Source organism: Polyodon spathula, chromosome 1, assembly GCF_017654505.1.
Source record: "Polyodon spathula isolate WHYD16114869_AA chromosome 1, ASM1765450v1, whole genome shotgun sequence".
Lineage (NCBI taxonomy): Eukaryota > Metazoa > Chordata > Actinopteri > Acipenseriformes > Polyodontidae > Polyodon > Polyodon spathula.
In genome coordinates this window covers 48,431,119-48,453,373 of record NC_054534.1, presented here as the reverse complement: position 1 = coordinate 48,453,373, position 22,255 = coordinate 48,431,119, and the positions used below count along the sequence as shown (strand labels likewise).

Genomic DNA, 22,255 nt, shown 5'->3' with positions numbered 1-22,255 from the left:
GCTGTTAAAGCAGTGATGCCATTCCATAAGGGGAGAGGGGGGGACTTTTTTCAATCTCTTTACATGAGAATACAATCGTGGCGTATTACTAGTTTTGTAAGTTGTATGCAAAAAAAATGTGCTACTGTTTAGAAGTCAACCTGTCATATTTAATTTTCCTACCTCATTATGTAATTTTCTTTCTATTGTCTGAGTAGTTTGTCTAATATGATCTATATAAATTGAGCTTTAAGTGGATGCTCTATGTTGTCTTTACAAAGTATAGTCCTGATGCATTTCTTCGGGTAACTTGCCCTACACAACTGTTTTGACCAAGTATTGACCCAGGGGGATGAATACTTAAAAAATGACATTTCAGTTTTTTAATTTTTATCATTTTACTGTTTACTATTTTCTTTCTTTTTGGGGGGGGGGGGGGGACAACTCTGAAGAAGAATGTTACACTCTGAGTATTTAATTTCCAAACTAATGCATTACAAAATTGTAGGTCTTTGAAACTCTTAAATGAACTTTTTTTTGGATACCCCCGACTGATGAAATTCATGAAGTACTTTAAGGCACTGTGTGTGTATATTTTTATATATATATATATATATATATATATATATATATATATATATATATATATATATATATATATAGCGCTGTATAGATTTATATAATATCAACTATTATATTTAAAAGAATACATAATATAAAAGAATACAGAATCACTTATCGATCACAAACATAATAAAACAAGTAAATGAACCAACAGTTCAAGACTTAAAAAAATGAACATACATGAATGACCTACTATTTGTAGTTTTAGAAAAAATACAATTAGATAATGTACAATATAGAAGAATAAAGGAAAATAAATGGTTAAATACACTCAATACCATGATGCTTGAAGGTTAAAATAGAAAGGAACAGCAGATCATTACATCATTAACACTAGGCAGTAAATGACATCACAAGCACATTCATATATTTAAATAGAAATAAGAGAGCGTTGTTATCATGGCATCAAAAGCCTACAAGTGCCACCACCGTTTGTTTTCAAAACACATATTCCCTTGACAAAGGGAAGTTAAGTATACTGAAACATTAAGAAGTTGGCTTTTTTCAGCAAAAACTCTAGAGGTGTGTGTGTGTTTCTTGTAAGTTGAAATTTTATCTGTGTTTTGCTCTGTAAATACTGTGACAGAGATCGAATGACGCTTGGTGTTAGATCTCCTTCCCGACCAGTGAGGGCACTAGAAAGAAGGAACAGAGTAACCTTAAATAAATGGCAAGACAATTTATTCCGAAGGGTAGGTGGAAGTTGGCCATTTAGGAAAGGGGAGGAGCTACGGCACCCAAGCTCACTGACCCGGACGGTAAACTGCGTGGCATCTGAGGATTGGAGGAGCGGATGCGCTCGTTAACCTAGGGGTCATGGGCGAGGGTATAAATAGGGGGGCGTGGCTTTGTGATCTGGTCTTTGGCATATGGTTAAGCCAAATAACAAAGAAGGAGCCCGTCTTGTTTATACGAAAAACCGCGAGTGTCCTGCTTGTTTGTGTATTAACACTGTTTGTCTTGTGTCGTTTCTCACCAAGACTACTGAGCACGATCCGGAGCTGCAGCCGCAGGCCAGCGTAAAACCCGGATATCACCATTCACCGTTTCCACTACAGGAACTGTCTTTTTGCACCACGAGCACTAAAATCACACACTGTCGGAACTGTGTCTGTGTTTTGTGTGGGTGAAAGGACTGGACTTTGGGTTACGGGTCAAACCCGCGGGATTATAATCAGAAGTGATACACGCTGCTGTACCACTTCCAACATTATTATTATTTGCAGGTTTGCTATAAGGCTCTGGACATTGAATTAATTTAATAAATATCCTTGCACCTGTACATCATCGTCTGTGTCATTTATCCACTCTGCACTGCACTCACCTACACGTATTCACCACTTTGCCACAATACCCTTAAAATGTTTCAAAAGTGGTAACAAATAGAAAAAAAATTAATTCTTTGACTCCCTGTGAAGGTGTCCCTGAAATAAATCCCATAAACTTGTCTGTGAAGAAGCAGCAAGGATATGGGCAGGATGCATGGCTATAAGAAAATCAGCTTTCTGTAGTGCTATGAAATTACTCACATGTCATAAAGAAGCCTTCCAGCTGACGCAGTCCTCTCAGCATTGCGCTCGGTGATATACATTTCATACTGTAGGAGAATAAACACACAACATAAGTTCATATTATAAACACACACAAGGTCATGTTATAAATATCCGATATGCAGGGTTCTATACACAACACACCCCAATACTTTTAACAGTAACTATGTACAACAACTTGAGCTCTGATCAGTGCTCTGTAGCCTACTCTGTTTGCAATAGGAGCATTAAGAACAAAACATATAACACCAATTATAAAATCACATATGAGAAATCAGCCAATCACAGAGCAGCATTTCCAAACATTCCTATACCTCTTACATTGTGTATAAATGTTTAGCAATTGGCTAATTAGCAAACTGAAAAAGACAAATATAAGAAGATAAGAAATATAAAAAGATAAATATCCAAGCAGAACTAAACATTTTGTGTTCCACATCGAATGCTAAACAAGGTGCTGTCACTCTGCTAAGCAAAGCTGAAACTCCGGGACTCTGCCTGAAAACAGAACCAAGACGAGGAAGCAAGCTGCAAGTGAGTCAACAACCACAAGCAACGAGACTGAGGCCCAGCTGGAGGACTGCCATAAAACTTACAGATTTATCAGACAAACCAGTCTAGGTCTGCTGTACACCCAAAACCACAGTATCCAAAAGGAACTGTGCCCTGCTACCTGCGTAGCTAAAAGATTCAGCAAAGAGGACAGAGCGGACGGGCGCTGTTGTGGATCCTACACTGACACCGACTGAAGACTTTGTTGCAGCTGTTTGTTGATTCTATTGAGAATTTAAAGCTTTGTTACCAAGTTTCATCAAACGGGGGATTGAAGACTTTGTTGCTGAGAGGAGAGCTTTTTGTAATGGACACTTTCCAAACCAGCAGACCAAAGGTCTAAGCTTCAAGGAACCATTGAGTACAATTCCAGTTGCATTTTCCTTTCATGGAAATAAATTAATTCATTGTAACACATTCACATAGAACTGAACTGTTAATTATTTAGTTTGCACACTTTGCGTGTGAATTAACTTTTAGTGTAACTTGATGAAGTAACTAAGTAATCTACCACATACTGTTGTATGAAGAATTTCTTTAAAAGTATCCTTGCCATATCCTTAATCTATATCAGCGGTTTTCAAACTGCGGTACGTGTACCCCTGGGGGTACTCGGGCACTCCTCAGGGGGTACACAAGAAAAATCCTGTAATGGGGGACAATGGATTTTGATTTATTTATTATTTATTTATACCAAATTGTACTACTTTGCGACTTAGCAATCGAATTAACAATGTTGAATCTTCTTTAAAATAAAAATATATATAAAACCACAGCCGTACTGAGGTATGTTTCCTTTCTGTTGGTCGAGTCTAATAAAACACCCAGCCGGTTGCTGACAGCGAGTGAGCGTTGAGCGCACATATGGCTAAATTACATATTTAAATAGCACTGCACTCTGTACTGTAGACTAAAACGAAAAAAAATATATATTATATATATAATCATTGTATGATGTTGCTTCTTTTAAAAATGTGTAGTTTTTACTAGGTATGTTTGCTTTCTGGAGTTTAAATGTTCAGTGTTTGTAGTTTAATCAGTTCAGTGTGTTATCTAAGTTTATGTTTTTAAATAACAGTATTTTTGAGATTAGCAGGCAGCTGTGCCTCCCTATTTAAACAGTGAAACCACTGCGCTGGAGCAGACACGGCTGTGTCATCTTTACTTGCAATGCTTTGTGTTTTTTGACTAATTCGTTGAAGAACTCCTTTGTCGAGTAATTGCATTAGAGTATGCATGTACGCCGCCAATTATTAGGCTACTAAAAGCAAAATGCACAGTATTATTATTATTGCAAAAATGGAATCGCGGATTTTAAAAATAATTATGATAATCAATCCCTAACTTGCACTGGGAAGTGCACTAAACACTAACATGTAAGTATTTTGCTAAAAGTCATTTTTGACTGCAAGATATAAATGTCACCTTTCTACTTTAATCAAATTTAGTTTTTGGAAATATTCACTTCAAAACAATGTGCTTATTCTTGGAAGAAATGCGTGACTTTTGTTGAATTGCTTTCTAATTTTGTTTTAAATTAGAACCCTAGTTTTGTTTTCAAAAGCACAACCTGTTTTTGGACTTGTTTTGCCACTTATTGGTCTGGATTTTGAAATAAAATTAAAACAAAAAATGCTAAAATTATTTTAATTAGTTTAACAGCAGTTTTCCATAATTGGCTGAACTCCAACCCCACCTCCGTCCCTGTGCCTTCTGAGCCAGCAAATCGAGTCCTGTTTATTTATTTTTTTAGCGTTGACAAAGCTGTTCGTGGCTTCATTGTATAATGACAAAACGTTGTTCGCCTCCGCTAACAAGGTAGCAGCAGTGGTTTTAGTGGTTATTTGCATTATGATTAGCAGGTCACTCGTGCCAGCCAGCCTCCCGCAGTAACATTTCGCTATGCAGAATCTGCACAGATTTCTGCGGGTGTTGAGTGACGTCTACAGTGCATCTCCGCAACTCTGTGCGGCGCTGTGGAAATCTGCGCTATAAGAACAAACTCCACGTGCAATAATCATTGGAAGCTCGTTTGTGCAATGCCATGACCTGCATCTATAAATCCAATAACACGTTTTAGTATTACATTTTTTTTTTTTGCTATACATATTTATCCAGTTGACAAAATAAACAACTCATCTCTGCACTTAAATAATCTGTGGTACATGATTGTGTTTTAAGAAAGAAGACCGATCCCCAATTCTATTTATTTTGTTAAATGAACCTTTAAGAAACACACTATTCTAAAAACATTATACTATCCGAAAATGTGTTCAATATGTATATAGTTATATCTTCACTAGCAACTTTAATTCCAACCATAAATAAACATTTCAATATATACTTTGACGTGTATTTTTTTTGTTTGTTTGTTTTTTTTACTTTGTAGTTAAGTGTTTGCGATGTTAAAACGTTATTTGCTTATTTAGGGTTTATTTGCTTAGAAAATACTAACCAGGGCTGTCAGTATCAGAATGTAACATAAAGAGTGTGTGTGTGTAGACCTGGTTTAAACACTGACATTGCAAAGCATTTAAACATTCATGAAAATTTACCAAAAGCACAGCACTACAATATCACTGGCCGTGAATATGTCACTCAAACATCAGCATTACAGACCAAAAATCATCAACGTGGTCTAAAGACAAGTCCCATTATCACCGATATATGAACGTACTCGGACAGATTTCGAGAATTGTCCTGTAAAAATCTTTATGCTGTACGTTTCCAAGCTTTAAGTTGTACAGCCAAGACTTTTTCAAATTCCACAAAAAAAAAAATCGGATGACATCTGGTACGGGAAGCATCCCCCCGGCGAACTTTTTATTGCCAGTTTAATTTAAAAAATCTCTGTAAGCTGCTCTTTACAATATGCACCAGCCACTGTGTTCGGGCCACTTGTTGCCAAGTTTTAAGTGAAGCTGGCGTTGAAGACGGGCACATTATTTCAGTTTCTGGACCCAAGAGCGAACTCTGTCTCAAGCATTACGCAACAAACACGGATGAAATGCAAAAAAGGGAAATAAATAAATTTCTTCACACAAGTCTTCAGGAACAAGTTCCCCCTGCTGTGACAGCGATGCTAGTAATACCTTTCCTACACCAAATCAGAGCAACCGTTTTAACTCTTCAGTTACTAACAACACTTCAGGACACTTACACACTAGTGGTGCAAGCTTTACAGGGTGTACATTTGTTTTTAATAAATAGTTTCGACATGTTTAACTAGTCTGAAAACACAGCACAGATTGGCTACTGTAGGTCAGTTATGGTTGATCCTGGACCAAACCATTTTTAGACAGGGAAAAAGAGGGTTTATGCAGAATCCTGCAACACAGCGTTATGAACCATGTATGGTAAACAGAAATCATGCAACGAATGTAAAATTGAACAGAACTGGGGTAGGACACTGCAGCTTAGTGTAAAGCCGACAAGAACACTGAGTGAGTGAATGCACGGTGCCTGAATAATACCGGTCTTTAGGTTTGTGAACTTTACACCACCAGTATATTACTGATCGCAAAAAAAACTGCATGTTAACACAATGTTAAGTCTGTGACACAAAAACCCACAAAACTAGGGAAACAAGTGTTAGGTTTTTACAGTACAGCAATCTTAACAGAGACATGTTCTAGCCAGGCATTGCAGCAGACAGGAAACATGTGGAGACTCCCCCGGTACCTACATGAAATATATTGAAACAAGCATTCTGAAGCTGAATAATATTTGAAATGTGTTACTGGTACAGGCAATAATCACATTCAATTATACCAGTTTGTCAGCATTAGCAATTCAATATTACTGTTGTATTTAAACCTGTAATAACTTGTTTCTTTATTTATAGGGGTGTTAATAGAGCCCCTTGTTCAGAACCTACCTGGGTCAGGACCCAGTGTCATGCGGGTCAGGTATGTGATTTCACACTGCTTTTAATAAAGCAGGGTTGACCTAGTTGACAGACACAAGTAAACAATACACTTATCAGTGCCCTGGAAGCAGCTTGTTACACTTCCATCCATGAACCGCTGGCCCAAATGCTGATTAGATCAAATGTTTCTTCAACCCAGCTGCAATCTGGCTCATGCTGTGTCTCAATCAACAAAAATATGGACAAACACAATAAACACAAATGTTTCTTGTAGAAGTGAAACCTTCAAGCTGGCTGTTAGTTATTATGTCGGCACACAAACGGCAGTCAAGCATTTTGTCTCACAACCCAGGTAAAAGCATGTCAACCCACACCCTAAGGTGGGTCACTGGGACCCGGGTATGACCCAGGTACGTGGTTTCACACTACAAGGGACTATGACCCGAGTAGCCAGAACCTGGATCCGGACCCAGGTAGCCAGTGTGAAAGAAACTTGACTCCTACCACATAGTAGTTTCACCCATTCCAGGTATTACTAGGAGCTTGATTAGCCACACTGTAGTGGTAACAAGCTTAGGTCTGTCTTAAACTCATAGCAAAATCAGGAATGGATCAAACTGCTACGTAATGTGGGGGGGGGGGGGGGGGGGGGGGTCTTATTTCTATTATTTCTTTAATGCACATTGTCAAGTTAAATTACTGAGCGGTAATAATAAATAAACCACAACTACATCAGTACAAAATCCCACTATATATTGTGTAGTCTATAATATTTCTAAACTCAAAATAGCAAAATCAATTGACTGTTTTAATACCAACCTTTCATTTCCACATTACACAACAGAATCCTAAAATAATGTCCAGCATTTATAGGTGACATACATATATATATTTTTTTTTATAAAATATTAAACTATTACATTCTTAATTATAAACCACTGGTGCACAACTTTTTTGATGGCAGATTAAAAACTCAACTCACTTCTGAAGGCCATTAATAACACAGTATTCAGAACCAGTCAAAAGATTATAGTTTTGTTGAGTAACAAAGATCAAATAACAATGTGTTAACAGACTAGTTTATTTTAAGTTTTCTGTCAAAAAGACTAGTTCATTCGAGTCACAAGGCTGTGAAACCGGCGATTAACTGCCCCTGAAATACAAGCTCAACTAAATGCTACTAGAAGTACAGATGTTTCAACATCAACTGTTCAGAGGAGATTGCATGAAGCTGGCCTAACTGAAAGAACTGCTGCAAAGAAACCATTGCTAAGAGTGCAGAATATGAGGAAGAGACTTGCCTGGGCCAAAAAACACAGAAACTGGACGTTTGAGTGGAAGTCGGTCTTATGGACCGAGGAGTCAAAATTTGAAATATTTAGAGAGGTGAGTGCATGAGTTCTGCATGTGTGGTTCCCACTGTCAAGCATGGAGGAGGCAGTGTCATGGGCTGGGGTTGCTTTGCTGGTGACAAAGATGGTGATCTTTACCAAGTCCATGGCAAGCTCAACCAGCACTGCTATCAGGAATACAGCTATTTGGGCAGTCCTTCATTCTTCAGAAAGATAATGACCCAAAACACACCTCAAAGTTATGCAAGAACTATCTGGCGAAGTAGGAAAGTGAAGGACAACTCAATCTAATGACCGGGCCTGCCCAGTCTCCAGACCTCAATCCCATAGAACTTGTATGGGATGAACTGGACAGAAGAGTCAAAGCAAAGCTACCCACAAGTGGCCTACATCTCTGGGAATTTCTGCAGTAGAGGTGGGAAGACATGCTGGGTGATTTCCTGCTGAATGCCTCGTGTTTGTGAGGCTGTTATTAAGGCAAAGGATGGCTATTTTGAGGAATCCAAGATTGAGACAATTTTCAATTGTCTTCAACATTGCTTTGATACTCCTTACGTTTTGTTCTGTATATTGAAACGTCTTTTCATTTTCAAGTATTTACAGAAACGTATACAACGTAAAACATTTTTCAATTATGAAAAAAACCTAATTTCCAGCAAGTGTTCTCAAACTTTTGACTGGTACTGTATATAAATATTTTTTTTGCCACATGTAAATGTCTTCTTCCTACTTCTACTACTGCTGCTGCACAGATATTAAACGTGGAATGTGTCTCTGCTGAATGATATGTTTAAACCTTGTAGTTTTTGAGCTATGGACGGCCGAAAAGAATGGTCTGAAACCTAGGAACTTAGCTCATATTCAGGCACCCAACTTGGTTGAGTAGCTAGGGGGGGGCGGTTTTAGGGGTTCACTACTCAAAACATGTGAGAAAAAAAAATGTCCGCCCCCAGCAACACCATAAACCCATCCCAACCAATGTAAGCTCTGACCCGTTTGCTTCGCTGCCCGCCTGAGCGCACTTAGAAAAAAAAAGTATTCAAGCACATATATAGTTAAAACTGGGCAGATAACAGCCATTTTTACACTAGATTCAGCCTTAGACTCCTTTGATTGGACTTGTGTGCACGTACTGGTCATACCGACATGCGACCAGACGTCGAAGTCGAAGATTAATCTAGAAATTATAGCCTCAGCTAATACTAGCATTATTGGAAAAGAACTAAAAAATCTCTGATTTTTTCATTTGTCCAACTACATTTACTCAAGCTTTTCATCTCAAGTACCACTGTTTCCAGTGTATATGTATATGTATATTGTGAGATAGCAGGGAGGGGGTTAAAATCCTTCCCTGCTAAAAACCTTGTGAGAATGCACATTTGGGTGTTATGGGGTTTAATGGTGTAATTGTTTTATTGTTTAGTAATCCCCTGCACCTGGTGGTAATTGTAAATTAGAGCCAGGTGCAGGGTATTTAAGAGAGGCAACCAGTCTGTTCCAGGCTGCTGCTGAGAGAAGAGCCCGACTGTGTGAGTGAGCAGTCGTATTGAGGTATTGTGTGAGGGTGTGTTTTTCAATGTTTGTGGCAGGTAAACGGTTTAGCCATCCTGCGTGATAGTTAGGTTCCTGTTTATGTTTAGTGAGTGCTCCAAATAGGAGCTAGGTGTTTGTTTTGTGTTTATTTCATTTGGTGTTTATTAAAAGTGCGCGTGAGCGCTGTTTCAGTAGAATCCTGTGTGTTGGGTCGTAATTCAGAAGGGAGAAGAACCCGTGATAGCCTGTGTGGCGAGCAAAAAGGTGACAATATGTATATGCTAGGTTTCAGATCGATCTTCTACGTCAATGCATAAGACATTTTACAATGTACACTTGAGTAAAAATGGTGATCTTACATAGAAAATGTAGGTGGTTTTTAAAAAAATGTTATGCAATGTTACAATTCCGCTATACTGTTACTGTTCGGGTATATGATTGCACAGTTCGGCTTTCATCACCAACATCGCTTGTAAGCTCGAAACTGATTGATTCATGTGGTCCATGGAAACATAAGCACCGAAATGAAATGCTCTCAGAGTACTTGACTTACATAAACAAACATTTTGAAAACTATTCACTGGTACACCCGAAAATTTTTTTTTTTTTCTTTTTGAAATAACTGTTTTACACAGCTCATCTGGCAAAGTAGACGGCAATTTAGCTGGCCGCTGGCTGGAAATAAGAAGGCTGGACATTGGTGGAATTTAGTCCTGTGCGAACCATCCATTTCTTTTTATCCCAGATAATTCTCAGACGTCCTCCGATTATTTTACAGGACATCTGCACCTTCTGTACAATTAAACTCAGACGTCCTGTGTCTTTTTACTCTCGTGCAAATTGACGACATCCGTGTTACTATTGATATAGAATTTCAGGGGTATTGGCCTCAAAGCAATACCAGCCTTAACAAATTCTATTATGCTATTGTAGACTTTGGAAAAGAAGGTACAACGAAATTCGTTATTTAAAACCTGGTTCATTTAGAAGTTACCGACTTTTGTTGATAAAAACTAATACACGTGTGCGAGGTTACTGCTTTCGTCTAACCCTGAGGACACCTGTATTTTAGTCCTGTGTGAATCATGCTTTAAACATCTGTTGTAAAACCGAGACCTACAAGTACTCCAAGTTTGCAATGAAAAACAGGAAGACTAGGGGATAGGGCTGCTACAATTAAATCTTTTTGACTTTTCAATCTATTCCATTCCTCATTATATACATCAAGATTAATACTGGATAATCGATTAAATAATTACATTTTTATAACATGCATATTTAATAACATTATTTAAGTTTATCAACGAAACTGCACTGAATGCCCTGCCTTGCTATTTACAGTATTTCTGCCAAAGACAAGCAGTGAGTGTGCTCTTCTTTTCCTGCTTAAGTAGTTAACCAGTATCTGACTTGCTGGTCCCATCCTGACTACCAGCGAATCAGTTTTGAAAATGCTTTGTTAATACGCGCCATCTGTGTATTCCATGTAAACAAAAAGCATGCCACACTGGATCCAGAGCAGGTTGACAAGCTTAATTTCCTGGCAAACAGCCTAAAATTGGGCACATTGAAGAAAACTGACTGCATATACTTTGTGTTTCTTTGGAGTTTCAAAATTAACTGTTAAACCTGGGAAAAATACAGTTTCGAGTTAATTGCAAGTTTGGAGTGTAGTTAATTGTTATTTACAGAATTTTTTTTATAAATTATTACCCCTATGCAAAAATCTCCATTCCTACACAAAACAAAATCTTGGCTACGTCACTTACCCAACTCGAACGGCTGTTTCACAGACCCAAGCACTGATTTTGGACTACCTAGTAATGTTAGGCAAGACTAGTGCTAATCGGGGTCTGCGATACCAATCAAAAAAAGTACACCACAGAGAGTTAAACATTTTTCCACTTTCAGAGACATCCTTGATGACTCCATGTTTACCGAATTTCATGTTTCTATATAACAGGGCGGCAGCTGGGAGCAAACTAGCTACCCCGCACACCACAAGCAAGCATCTTAACCACAATGCAAAATAATTATTTCCAACATGTACTTTACAAGTGGGTATATAATTATATCATTTGGAATGTCTACCTGGCCTTACACTGAACTTGTAAAACATAGAGGCTGCTAGCGGGTTATTCCATGTCAAATCATACAATAGGCAACACCCTACCCCCCCACCAAACTATACCAAACTCGATGCTCATGATTAAAGCTACGATTTTGGCACTGTAAATTTTAGTACATTTCACAGAAGAGGTGTGGAAAAAACAAGAATTCACAAAACGTTCACCAAATAATCTAGCTTTAGCTACATCAACATACACAAGCGCTTTTAAATAGTACACCAAAACCAATAATATAAAGACCACTTCTTGTGACTACTGACAAACTTAAGGCTAAGGCAATGCATCAATTTATTGATAGTGAAGCCTGTGCATCATTTGTGTGTAAAGAGTTTAAGCAAAGGAAAGTTTAATTTTTTTATTAATTTGGAAATCGGTAATTATTTATTGCATTAAGCACAGAGCTTCTCTGCTCCCCTCAGGTCCGACTCATTGAATCCGCATGTGATTGAGCTCACCTTCTCCCCCCAGCCCCATCCCCTGTGAGTGTTTACTGATGGGATTGCATCTGTGCAGGAGTCTTCAAAGTAACACAGCAAGTTAAGAGTGATCTGCTAGAATTAAATACTGTAATCGAGAGAGCTACCAATACAATGCTTTCCGATGTTTGGCAATTATTTTCTAAAGTAAAACAGCAAGAAAATAAATAAATTAATGTTTGGGATACTTTGGTAACACAACTAATCTGCATGATCATTTAATGAGATGGCACCCTACAAAACTTCACTCAAAATCTGCATTTATTCATCTGAACTACCCCGGAGTAAAAATGAAGAAAAACAACCAAGATTGTTCCAAAAGTTGTATCTTTGGTCAGAAGTATTAAGCATCCCGGCAAAGTCAGTCCCTAGTGAGCAGGTACTCAGTAATGCTGTGCAGATTGTAAGCAAGTGCCAGTCATCACTTAAATTAAAACAAAATGTGGATACTATCATGTTCCTTAACACAATTAAAATAGAAACCATGGACAACACTCTTTACTAATTCTGTGGACAGCAATAACTTATTTTATTTTTTTTCTTTTTCCTTATTGGTTTATACTCCGACTTGCTATGGATTTAAAACTAGGGATGCACCAAATCCAGGATTCAGTACCGGATACCTACTTTTTGAGCAGGGTTCGGATTCGGCCAAATACTATAAGAATCCTATATCCGTCCAGACGCACATCCATTTTAATATATCCCTCCAACGTGTGCGATTCTTCTTTAAATAAGACACAAAACCGGTATTGAATGTAACTGTTGTATTTAATAACAAGAACATGTTTAATGAACTCTGTCACAGCTCTCAACTCTAAATTACTGGTGGCGCACGTACTAAACATGTCACACAGCTGCTGAATGCAAACAACATCTCAATGGGGTTTAGATCTGGACTTTGACTAGGCCATTCCAAAACTTTAAATTTCTTGTTCTTCAACCATTCTGATGTAGACTTGCTTCTGAGTTTTGGATCAGTCTTGCTGCATGACCCAGCTGCGCTTCAGCTTCAGCTCACGGACGGATGGCCTGACATTCTCCTGTAGAATTATCTGCAGAATTCATGGTTCCTTCAATGATGGCAAGTTGTCCAGGTCATGATGCAGCAAAGCATCCCCAAATCATGACACTACCACAACCATGCTTGACTGTTGGTATGAGGTTCTTACTGTGGAATGCAGGGTTTGGTTTTCGGCAGACATAAAATGGCCCATGTTGGCCAAAAAGTTCCACTTTTGACTCATCTGTCCATAGAAAATTGTTCCAGAACCCTTGAGGATCATCCAGGTACTTTTTGGCAAACTTGAGATGAGCATTCATGTTCTTCTTAGTGAGCTGTGGTTTCCACTTTGCCATTCTGCCATGAATCTCATTTTGCCCAGTGTCTTTCTGATGGTGGAGTCATGAACACTGACCTTAGCCGAGCCAAGAGAGGTCGGCAGATCCCTGGATGTTGTTCTAGGGTTCTTTGTGACATCCTGGACAATTTTTAGTTGAGTTAACTAGGGGGGGGGGCAATAACTTATTCACACCTGAAGATTGCATGTTTGATTACCTTGCACACCAAAAAAATGAAAGAAACACCAAACACTGGTGTCATTTTTTTCTCTCAGACTCCCTCTATATACTACTACAACCCAAAAAAGATCTGAACAAATTCAATGTGGAAAATGTGCAAAAAATGCAGAAAATCAGACAGGGGGCAAATACCTTTTTATGGCACTGTAGTACTGTGCCAGCCCTGGTAGCGACTCACTAATCTGCATCAGAGCATCTTACCTGCTGACTCTCAGCCAAGAATTTGGACAAGTAAAACACATGCTCAAAAATCATAGTTTTATGATAGACCATGGATGAGGCCTGCAGGGTTTTTATTAAGAATTATTCTGGCATCTTTCCTGCTTTCACAAAACTTGCAGCAATTGCGATTAAGATACCTGTATCAGCAAAGCAGGGTTTTAGCTGTGTCAGAACAGAGTGCAGATCATCTGACCTGGTCAGTTCAGGTTGGCAGATTTTTGTTTCATCTGATCCTGCTGTGCACACACATTATATGTATTGATCTGGGGTGGGACCGTACCACTAGTTTCGGTAGTGTGTGTGTGAGCCGCTGTTGGGTGCAGGCCATCTCATCTAGACACCCTTGCTCTGCCCACCCCATAAAGTGGTCTGCTCTTTTCTCTGTGTGTAAGGGTGTAACGATCACTGCACAACTGAGAAGCAGTTGTACTGTCCTCCCTAAGGAGATACTACTGGCCCAATTTCTATAACTAACTAAGTCAGCAAGAGTGACGGACAGCAAAAGCAGGGACGTCAGAGGTGTCAACTTCACAAACAAACGGTTTATTGTTGTAAACTATAATGTAATAAATGAAATATAAGGTCAACAACTTATTGCAGAGAACAGTTAGTTAAGTGGAAGGTAGAGGTGAGTAAGAAAGTAACGTGAACTAAACAAACATCCAAACAAACTAACACTAAAGCGAAATTAATGCAGTGTCTGGTGGGCCGCCAATAAACCCACACACACACAAACACCACACCAACACGCAAAAAAGACAAAGGTGAATGAATAATTATACGGGGAAACCAATTACAAAGACAGTCTTCATGGCAGTGAATGATAAATGAAATTTAGGCCTAAGTCCAGTGAAGCAATGCACATGTAATCCAAAGTAACAAAAGAACAAAACCAAAATTACAGGAACCAAATTATCAAAGGAAAGTAGAAAATAAACCAGCCAACAAAAAAGGAATAATCTCACCAAATAAAGAAAGTCCCAAATAGAGTCCTGTACTGATGATGATGGATGAAGGTTGATGGAAAAATAGTGATCGTAGAAAATGGTGAGTCTGTCGAGTAGTACTGGGTTGAATGGTGAACAGCCGTTTGCAAAATATCAGGAGGATCAGGAACAAAACGAAGACTGAACACAATAACAAAAACAAACCCTAAACAGAACTTGAACAGCAACAAAACTTAAACAAGTAACCGTGTAAACAAAAAAGAAAGGTTTAGACAAAGTACAAGAGTTTAACAAAAGAGTAAATGGATGCTTACTGACCCCAATAAAAGGGACAGGTGGGTGAAACTTACACCCACTTTATGGAGCAAGTGAATTGCTACAAGGGGAGTGATAGAGATGGCGCCCGTGTCTCTGTTTGTGTGTGCGTGTGTGGAATAGAACGCACAAGAAAGTGAGCAAGTTTTTCGGAGACAAGAGGGAGGATTTATTGTTCTTGTGGTGCAGTCCCTACCCAAACACAAACCCTGTTTAATTAATAAAGTACTTTTGTTAGCGCCTGAATCCCGTTTCCTTCTCCTGCTTTGAGCATCAAGACTAGGGGTCGTTACAATATTTTATTCATGTATACCACCTTCATTTTGACGGGTTAAGGTTTTCAAATTTAAATAACTCTACGTGTGGTTGTCCGTTTATGACTTTTCCTAAATAAATATCCCAATGGCGTTTGAAAGGCAGGATCATGAAAATAAGGAAGTTGTAAGCCCCACCCACCAAGCCATAATTTTGACTGACTTTAACCCTCTGAGGTCCTATGTGGGACCAGGTCCGACATTATGATTTTCCCTTTCCAGTCAAATATCATCAAAAAGACAAAGTACAGGTCTCTAGTTGTTTTTTCTCCGGAAAAAGCCAAGAAAACCTTTCAATGGCCGAGTAAGACCGATAGGAGCCGAATGAATCCGAGCAAATAAATAAATAAATAAATAAATAAGGTCTCTGAGCACCACAGTTAACATGGACACATAACAACGGAGATAGCTGCTTCCGCATCCAGTGCTCAAAGAATATCAAAGACATTTGCAGAGCTTTTTAAAATGTTACAGTAATAAAATATTGACTTGGATCGCATTATTGAGGAGTTTGGTGATAAAACGAGTGATCAGGAGAAGATTTATCGGTATGCACGTCTATAAAGAGGTATGTGAAAAATACAGTGAACAAGAGGTGGGGCTTGACTGGATATGCAGTACTGATGTCCTTTGCCATGCAGTGCCTTTTAAACCTGTTTTACTCTGAAAAAAAAACATTTAAACAGCGCATGTAAAATAAACACTGCGTGTGAAAATAAATTGGACCTAATCTGGATAGCAAACAAACACCAGAAAAACTGTGGAAATGGTTAATCAGTTTATGTTGACTTTACCCTTTTTCCACTAAAAATAAAACCTACTACAAAAATAATAATAAATACATTTCCCAGTTCTGCTGGGCAATGTCCCGCCTTCCTGACTTGCATCTATCATTGATTCGTTCTGAATACTTTAACCCCGCCCCAATTACTGAGTGACAAAACATTCCTACATTTCTATTGGAGACTGCTTGTGAGATTTAAAACAAGGTTACAATCAGGATGGAGGCTTGTTAGTGGGATTTAAAGATGTATTACAATTAAGATACAGAGGATTTAAAACAGAATTGTAGCGAAATGTACAGAAATGCCTACACACAAAAAACCCAAAAGAATGTGCCCGTGACCACAGGGGCTTCATTGTGGAAGACAGCAAAGGAAAGAAGGTACAAGTTAAGTGTGCAAGTACTGTTGAGTTCCTCAAGCATTTTAGAATGTAACCAAAAACACTCAATTTCATACAGTATATCAAAAACAAAAGCCCCCAAAAAAGCGATATATAAAACTCAAAAATAGATAAAAAGGACTGAAAAATACAATTCATAAAACCTGAAAAACAGAAGTCCTAAATATAACCTACAATATTCCTATATATACTGGATCTGTTCCATCAGTAAACACTCACAGGGGGCAGGGCAGGGGGAGAAGGTGAGCTCAATCACATGCAGATTCAGTGAGTCAGACCTGAAAAATAAAAGCTTTCCTTTGCTTAAACCTTTTGAACAAAAATGATACACAGGCTTGACTATTGATAGTTGTCAAACGATACAATGCATTGTTACATCGCTTCAGCCTTAAATCTGTGCAGATAGTGTGCACATAAAGTGATTGTAGTTAACAAAATATTGACATAAATCATATCTATTTTGATTCACTAGCTACCTAGATCTCAAATGTTCAGTTCTCAAAAAAAAAAAAAAAAAAAAAAAACTGCTGCCAGTAAAATATGTACAGTGTATTTTTATTTTAACACATGATGTCTCAGTTTCCATGCTATTCTCAGGAAATCTGCCACACTTGGACTTCCTGGGTCATTTCACATCAGCAGTATCTTCTGGGTCAAATATTGTTGGATAAAGACAGGAAAGAAGCAGCTGAAGTTCAACTTCTAGGTATAATGACCAAGCAAGTGCAAAACTAGCTGAAAGCATGGCTTTAACCAAGAGAGTAGTACAGGATGTCATGCTTTATAATAACACATGTTTCTTTCAAAATTGAACATTTGAGACCTACAGTATATAATGAATGGAAGAGGAATTATTTTGTTAACTACAATCACTTTACCGGTCAACCCTAACTTGAACCTTTGTCTGAGGATATGTTTCCATTGTGCAAGACTGCCTTCCACTGCACCACCTTCATCTTTGTCTCTGAAAAAGATCATGTTCACTACTGAAAACCTACAACACATGTTCAAGTTAACATTGGCCATTAAGGGCACACCACGACTACACAGATTCACATCAAGCTCAATCCTCTCCCCTCACTACTAGTGCATCAGAAACTGTTGTGATAATCTCCTGGGATGACTCAGGTGAAAGCTGGGAAAGAAGATACTGTTTCTTATAGAAAGGGAATTTTGTTTTTAGTGTCTATGCAGATATACTTTGGATTGGAATGAGTGAAAACCTCTCAAGAATTTGGAGACTGGTTTATTTATTAAATCCATGCACCCATGTGGGAATACAGGGCACTATCTGTCTAGAGCCAGGGTTCGTAAAAAATTGTGCAAGTAATGGGGGGGGGGGGGGGGGGGAATGAATAACACACAGCAATCAAAGACTTTTTTTTTTTTTTAAATGTTTTGGATCAAATCTGGACCCTCTCAAGTCAATTTTATTAAGTTGTTACAGTCATTATATGTGCACTGTCCCTTGAAAAAAAATAACAACGCCTATAGTGCATAGTAGATATGCCGTGCTGAAGGGGAAAAAAAAAAAAAACATGGAACTGCCTAAGAAAAAGCGCTTCTACTTTTCTCAACATTAGTACTTTGTCGTCTCGTATCGCTTTCGATGGGGGAAGATGCTGAATGACTGTACTATCAAGACGTGACGGTCCAATCCAAATAGCGTTAGATTATGCAGCTCAAGTAGCTCGCTAGCTTCTGTAATGTTAACAGAGCGACTGCAAAACGTTACGGTGCAAAATACAGGCACTTTTTCTGTTGTAGATTTGATTATTTTAAGAACAAAACTATTCAGCTTCAACTACATTGGGAAAATGTTATTTGTACAGTATTGTAGTTTTGGTGTTCAACTTGGATCTTTTGTTGGGGAAAGTACTACTGTAGTAACAGTACCCAGCTACAGTTTAAAATTGTTACTGTTACATTTCTTTTCTGAATAAGACTAGTTAGGCTACAGTACAATAGCTAAGATAGTAAGATGTCAAGTAGCAATTGTATGTAATTGCATAAAAAGCGTCAATGTAATGGCAGATAATTTATGAATAATTAATGCTGCAGTTTAAATACAAATTTGTGATTATTATTTCGTTGATTTCATAAAGAACAAATAAATAACATCAAGCTGAAATACAGCAACATGTTTTATTTCTGCACATTTACTATGGAAATAGCTCTAAATGTCCACACCATGGGGCAATTTACATAAATTGTTTAATTCGAACTTTGCACATCTCAAACTATTTGTATGGTCCCCAGAGATTCAAATTAAGCAGAGTTCACTGTACATACATTCAGCTCTTAGTGACGTACAAGTCTAGATGCATTCTGCCTCACTACTGAAGAAAAGAGCTTAATTGATATAGTTTGAAGAGGACCTATTTTGGTATTATCTATTTAATTGTTGTGACCAGGACAACGTAAGAGGTGACAGCATGATATTGGTGCTCAAACCCAAGCCTGTTGTGGCACCAAGGATAACATACAAATACATTTCAAAGCTGCTGGTGTTGCAGTGGTAATAACATTCCTAATTTAAATACACAAATGTATAGGAAATAAAAAAAGATATGATTTGGGACACATTTCGGTTTCATGAGTGGTACATTTTCTTGTGCGGCCCCCAATATCCCATGCAACCTCCGGAAATTGGCCCTCCATCACCAAAACTTTGGGAACCCCTGGTCTAGAGAATCGTGAGAAATGTTGGATAGCCCTTAGGTACACGCTATGCAGTGTTCAATTTCCAAGTCTCGCTTAAGAATCCAGAAGAAACTACAATTAGCGGGTTTTAAATCCAACATTTTAAAAGAAAAAAAGTGTAATATAGTTGTGTGACTTTTTCCATTATTAGTCAAAATTTTATGTAATGGTATAACAATGTGTTTTTTTGTTGTTGTTTTTTGGGTGATTTGTCATGGAATTACCCTAGCATATTTTTTCATAAATATTTTTTTTCGATTTCCGGGTCAGGGATTAGTCTGTCACACACTATGAATCTGCAATCTGAACATGTGTTATTTAATATGATACTTTTAGCGTATATAATAATTCCAGTCATTACCTGAATGTTAAAATCAGATGGATACAGCGTGCGCGCTGTGATGAGCCAGGCTTTGGCAGCCCACGGATCTTCATTCACTAGCTCTCTGGCTCTTTTCACCAGAAATTCACAATCCCCCTGTGCCGACATGGTTTCCGAAGATTTGTAATTTACTTCTGCACACCGCAGCAATTCATAATATTATAAAGTCATTCACACAGCATCTAAACACACAGCAACCTATACCATCAGAGGCGGTGTTATTCATAGGAAGTGCAAAATACAAACAGGATGCGCGTCCTAACGGTCAAAATAATTAAAAACGTGACCCTAAATACGTGCTTAGGCTGCCTCGACTGAAGTCAGTGTCGGCCATCTTGGTGAAGTACAGTCAGCGCCACAATTACTTTATTAGAAGAAACAAAGGGAACATCGTGGTCCAAGTTTTGAAAAATTCATTTTAACATTACATTTTTATGAACTAGGAAATAAACCTTTTGAACGCTGTTTTATTTTGCCGAAGGGACAGTGCTCAGAAAATATGATTTTTCATAATAATTACGTATAGTCATAATTTGCTGATGTTGCCGTTTTCTTCGCAAAGGTCTTCTAGGACACCCCCCCCCCACCGCCGCAGTGACCAAGGAGCTCCCCCAAACTCTTCAGTCACCCTCCCCTTCTCCACCACTGGTGCAGAGGCGTAGACGCCTCTTGGGAAGCGGGATGGTCACCGCCGAGGCGCTTTGAAGAGCTGGCGGAGACTGCGAGGGCTCAGCAAACAATGCTGGATACCCTACTTAAATTGCAGGTGGCACCCAGATGGCCGAGGCACCCCTGGTTTTCCATCCTCTCCGACATGTTGTCTCAACCATGGCAGCTCCTGCTATGCAAGGACTTCCTGAGCCAAGTGGATGGGCTATTATGGCACCCAAACCCAGTCCAGCTCCAACTCTGGGTCTGGCCGTTGCACAGAGCTGTCTATTCAGACGTGGTTTGCCAGATGCAGTGGTAGAAACACTACAGTCTGCTAGGGCGCCGAGCACTAGAGCCCCGTACTCCTAGAAATTGAAAGTTTTCCAAGACTGGTGCATTGCCGAAGGTCACTATCTGGTGCCCTGCCCCATTGAGACGATATTAACCTTTTGTGGCAAAGTGCCAGCCCCTGTGTGTATTTTGTGTTGTATGTTGTGTGTTAATGTTGGTGTATAGTCATTGATACACAGGATATAAACAGGTCTGTGTAACACAAGTGTTTAAAATGTATATTTGTATTTAGGCACGAGGATTGCACAGCATTTCACGTGCAAGTAAAAAGTAATAATAGGTGAGCACGGGGAATTGCACTTTATTAATTCACGTGCAGTTTTACCATGACTCCAATTGAATGATTGATTAGCAAAAGAGTCTCGGTACAGCTGCATAAAATCAGTATGTTTTCACTCACTCTGAGTTGTGTGTTCGGTGAGTGGAGAACGGGATTGGAGACAGAGGTAATAATAATAGCTAGTTAAAATATCAGCTCACCTTGTTTGCCGTGTCCTGTATCTTGTTTGTCTTACAACCTTTTATTTTCTGTCTGTCTGTTCACTATTAAATGCTGAGTGAGACCATTCACTCAGCTTCACCAAACTCCACCTCTGTTGTTTATTTCCTGGTTCCTGGTTTCTGGTCTGACGTCACCCACTGCAGCCATCTTTGTGACACCTTCTTACAACACCTGTTTGACTCATGAAAAGTATAGTCCCCAAGTGGGATCTAGAACGGGTACTGTGGGTCCTAACAGGCCCCCCATTTGAGCCAATGGGTTCAGCAGAACTGTGCCCTGTTTCCCTGAAGGTGGCGTTTTTAATAGCCATTATGTCTGCCAGACGAGTAAGTGAACTTCATGCGCCGTCCATCGATGGTACATGTATGGCTTTCACAAGAAATGACTCGTGGGTAACGTCAAGAACAAATCCAGCCTTTTTGCAAAAGGGTTATCATTCCATATTAACCAACCAGTGGTTTTGGAACTTTCAGACCTCCCCCACATGAGTCAGAGGAGGACCGTAGACAACACATGCTTTGCCCAGTTCGGGCTCTGCGCTGTTACCTGGATAGACAGTCCAACCAGCTGTTTGTCTGCTATGGGTCCCACTCTACAGGGCTCTTATCATTCGGTAATGGTTGTTTTTTTTCTGGGAACCAGGGTTATGGAAATAACCTAATGTTCTTTATTCGCGGTGTAGTTGACAAAGCAGCATGTTGTTTTTCTGTGTGTTTTAACTCACTTACACATCTTGTTCAATTAATATATTGCTACTATTTAAAAAATAAAATCACTCCTTCTTTAAAAAAAAAAAATAAAATAAAATATTAATAACAAATCTATCAGCAGCATAGCGGTACCCTATAATACCCGCTTGTTTTGCCTCATTGCCCACCTTAGACGCTTTGCTCACTAAATATCGAAGTATGCCTAAATAGTTTATCGTCTCCTTTTTGGAGAAATACTAATGATTTTAGTGAGTAAGCCGGACACCACGAAAAGCAGAACCCCAAAGTGTAGCCCATTATAACCAATCTAGAACGCATAGGGTCTTTTG

At 38.8% G+C, this 22,255-nt stretch overlaps 1 protein-coding gene across 2 annotated transcripts in view; it reads right to left on the bottom strand.

Annotated features, from left to right (window-relative positions):
- ints10 (integrator complex subunit 10) overlaps window positions 1–19,962 on the bottom strand; it is a 74,336-nt gene extending 54,374 nt beyond the window's left edge. For both annotated transcript variants that reach the window (XM_041256944.1, XM_041256954.1), the window contains exons 1-2: window positions 19,692–19,962; window positions 2,133–2,200 (exon numbers count right to left, since the gene is read on the bottom strand). In XM_041256944.1, the coding sequence (XP_041112878.1) occupies window positions 2,133–2,200; window positions 19,692–19,820 (197 nt within the window). In that variant the 5' untranslated portion in view covers window positions 19,821–19,962. The remainder of the gene's footprint in view (window positions 1–2,132; window positions 2,201–19,691) is intronic.
- Window positions 19,963–22,255: the final 2,293 nt, after the last annotated feature.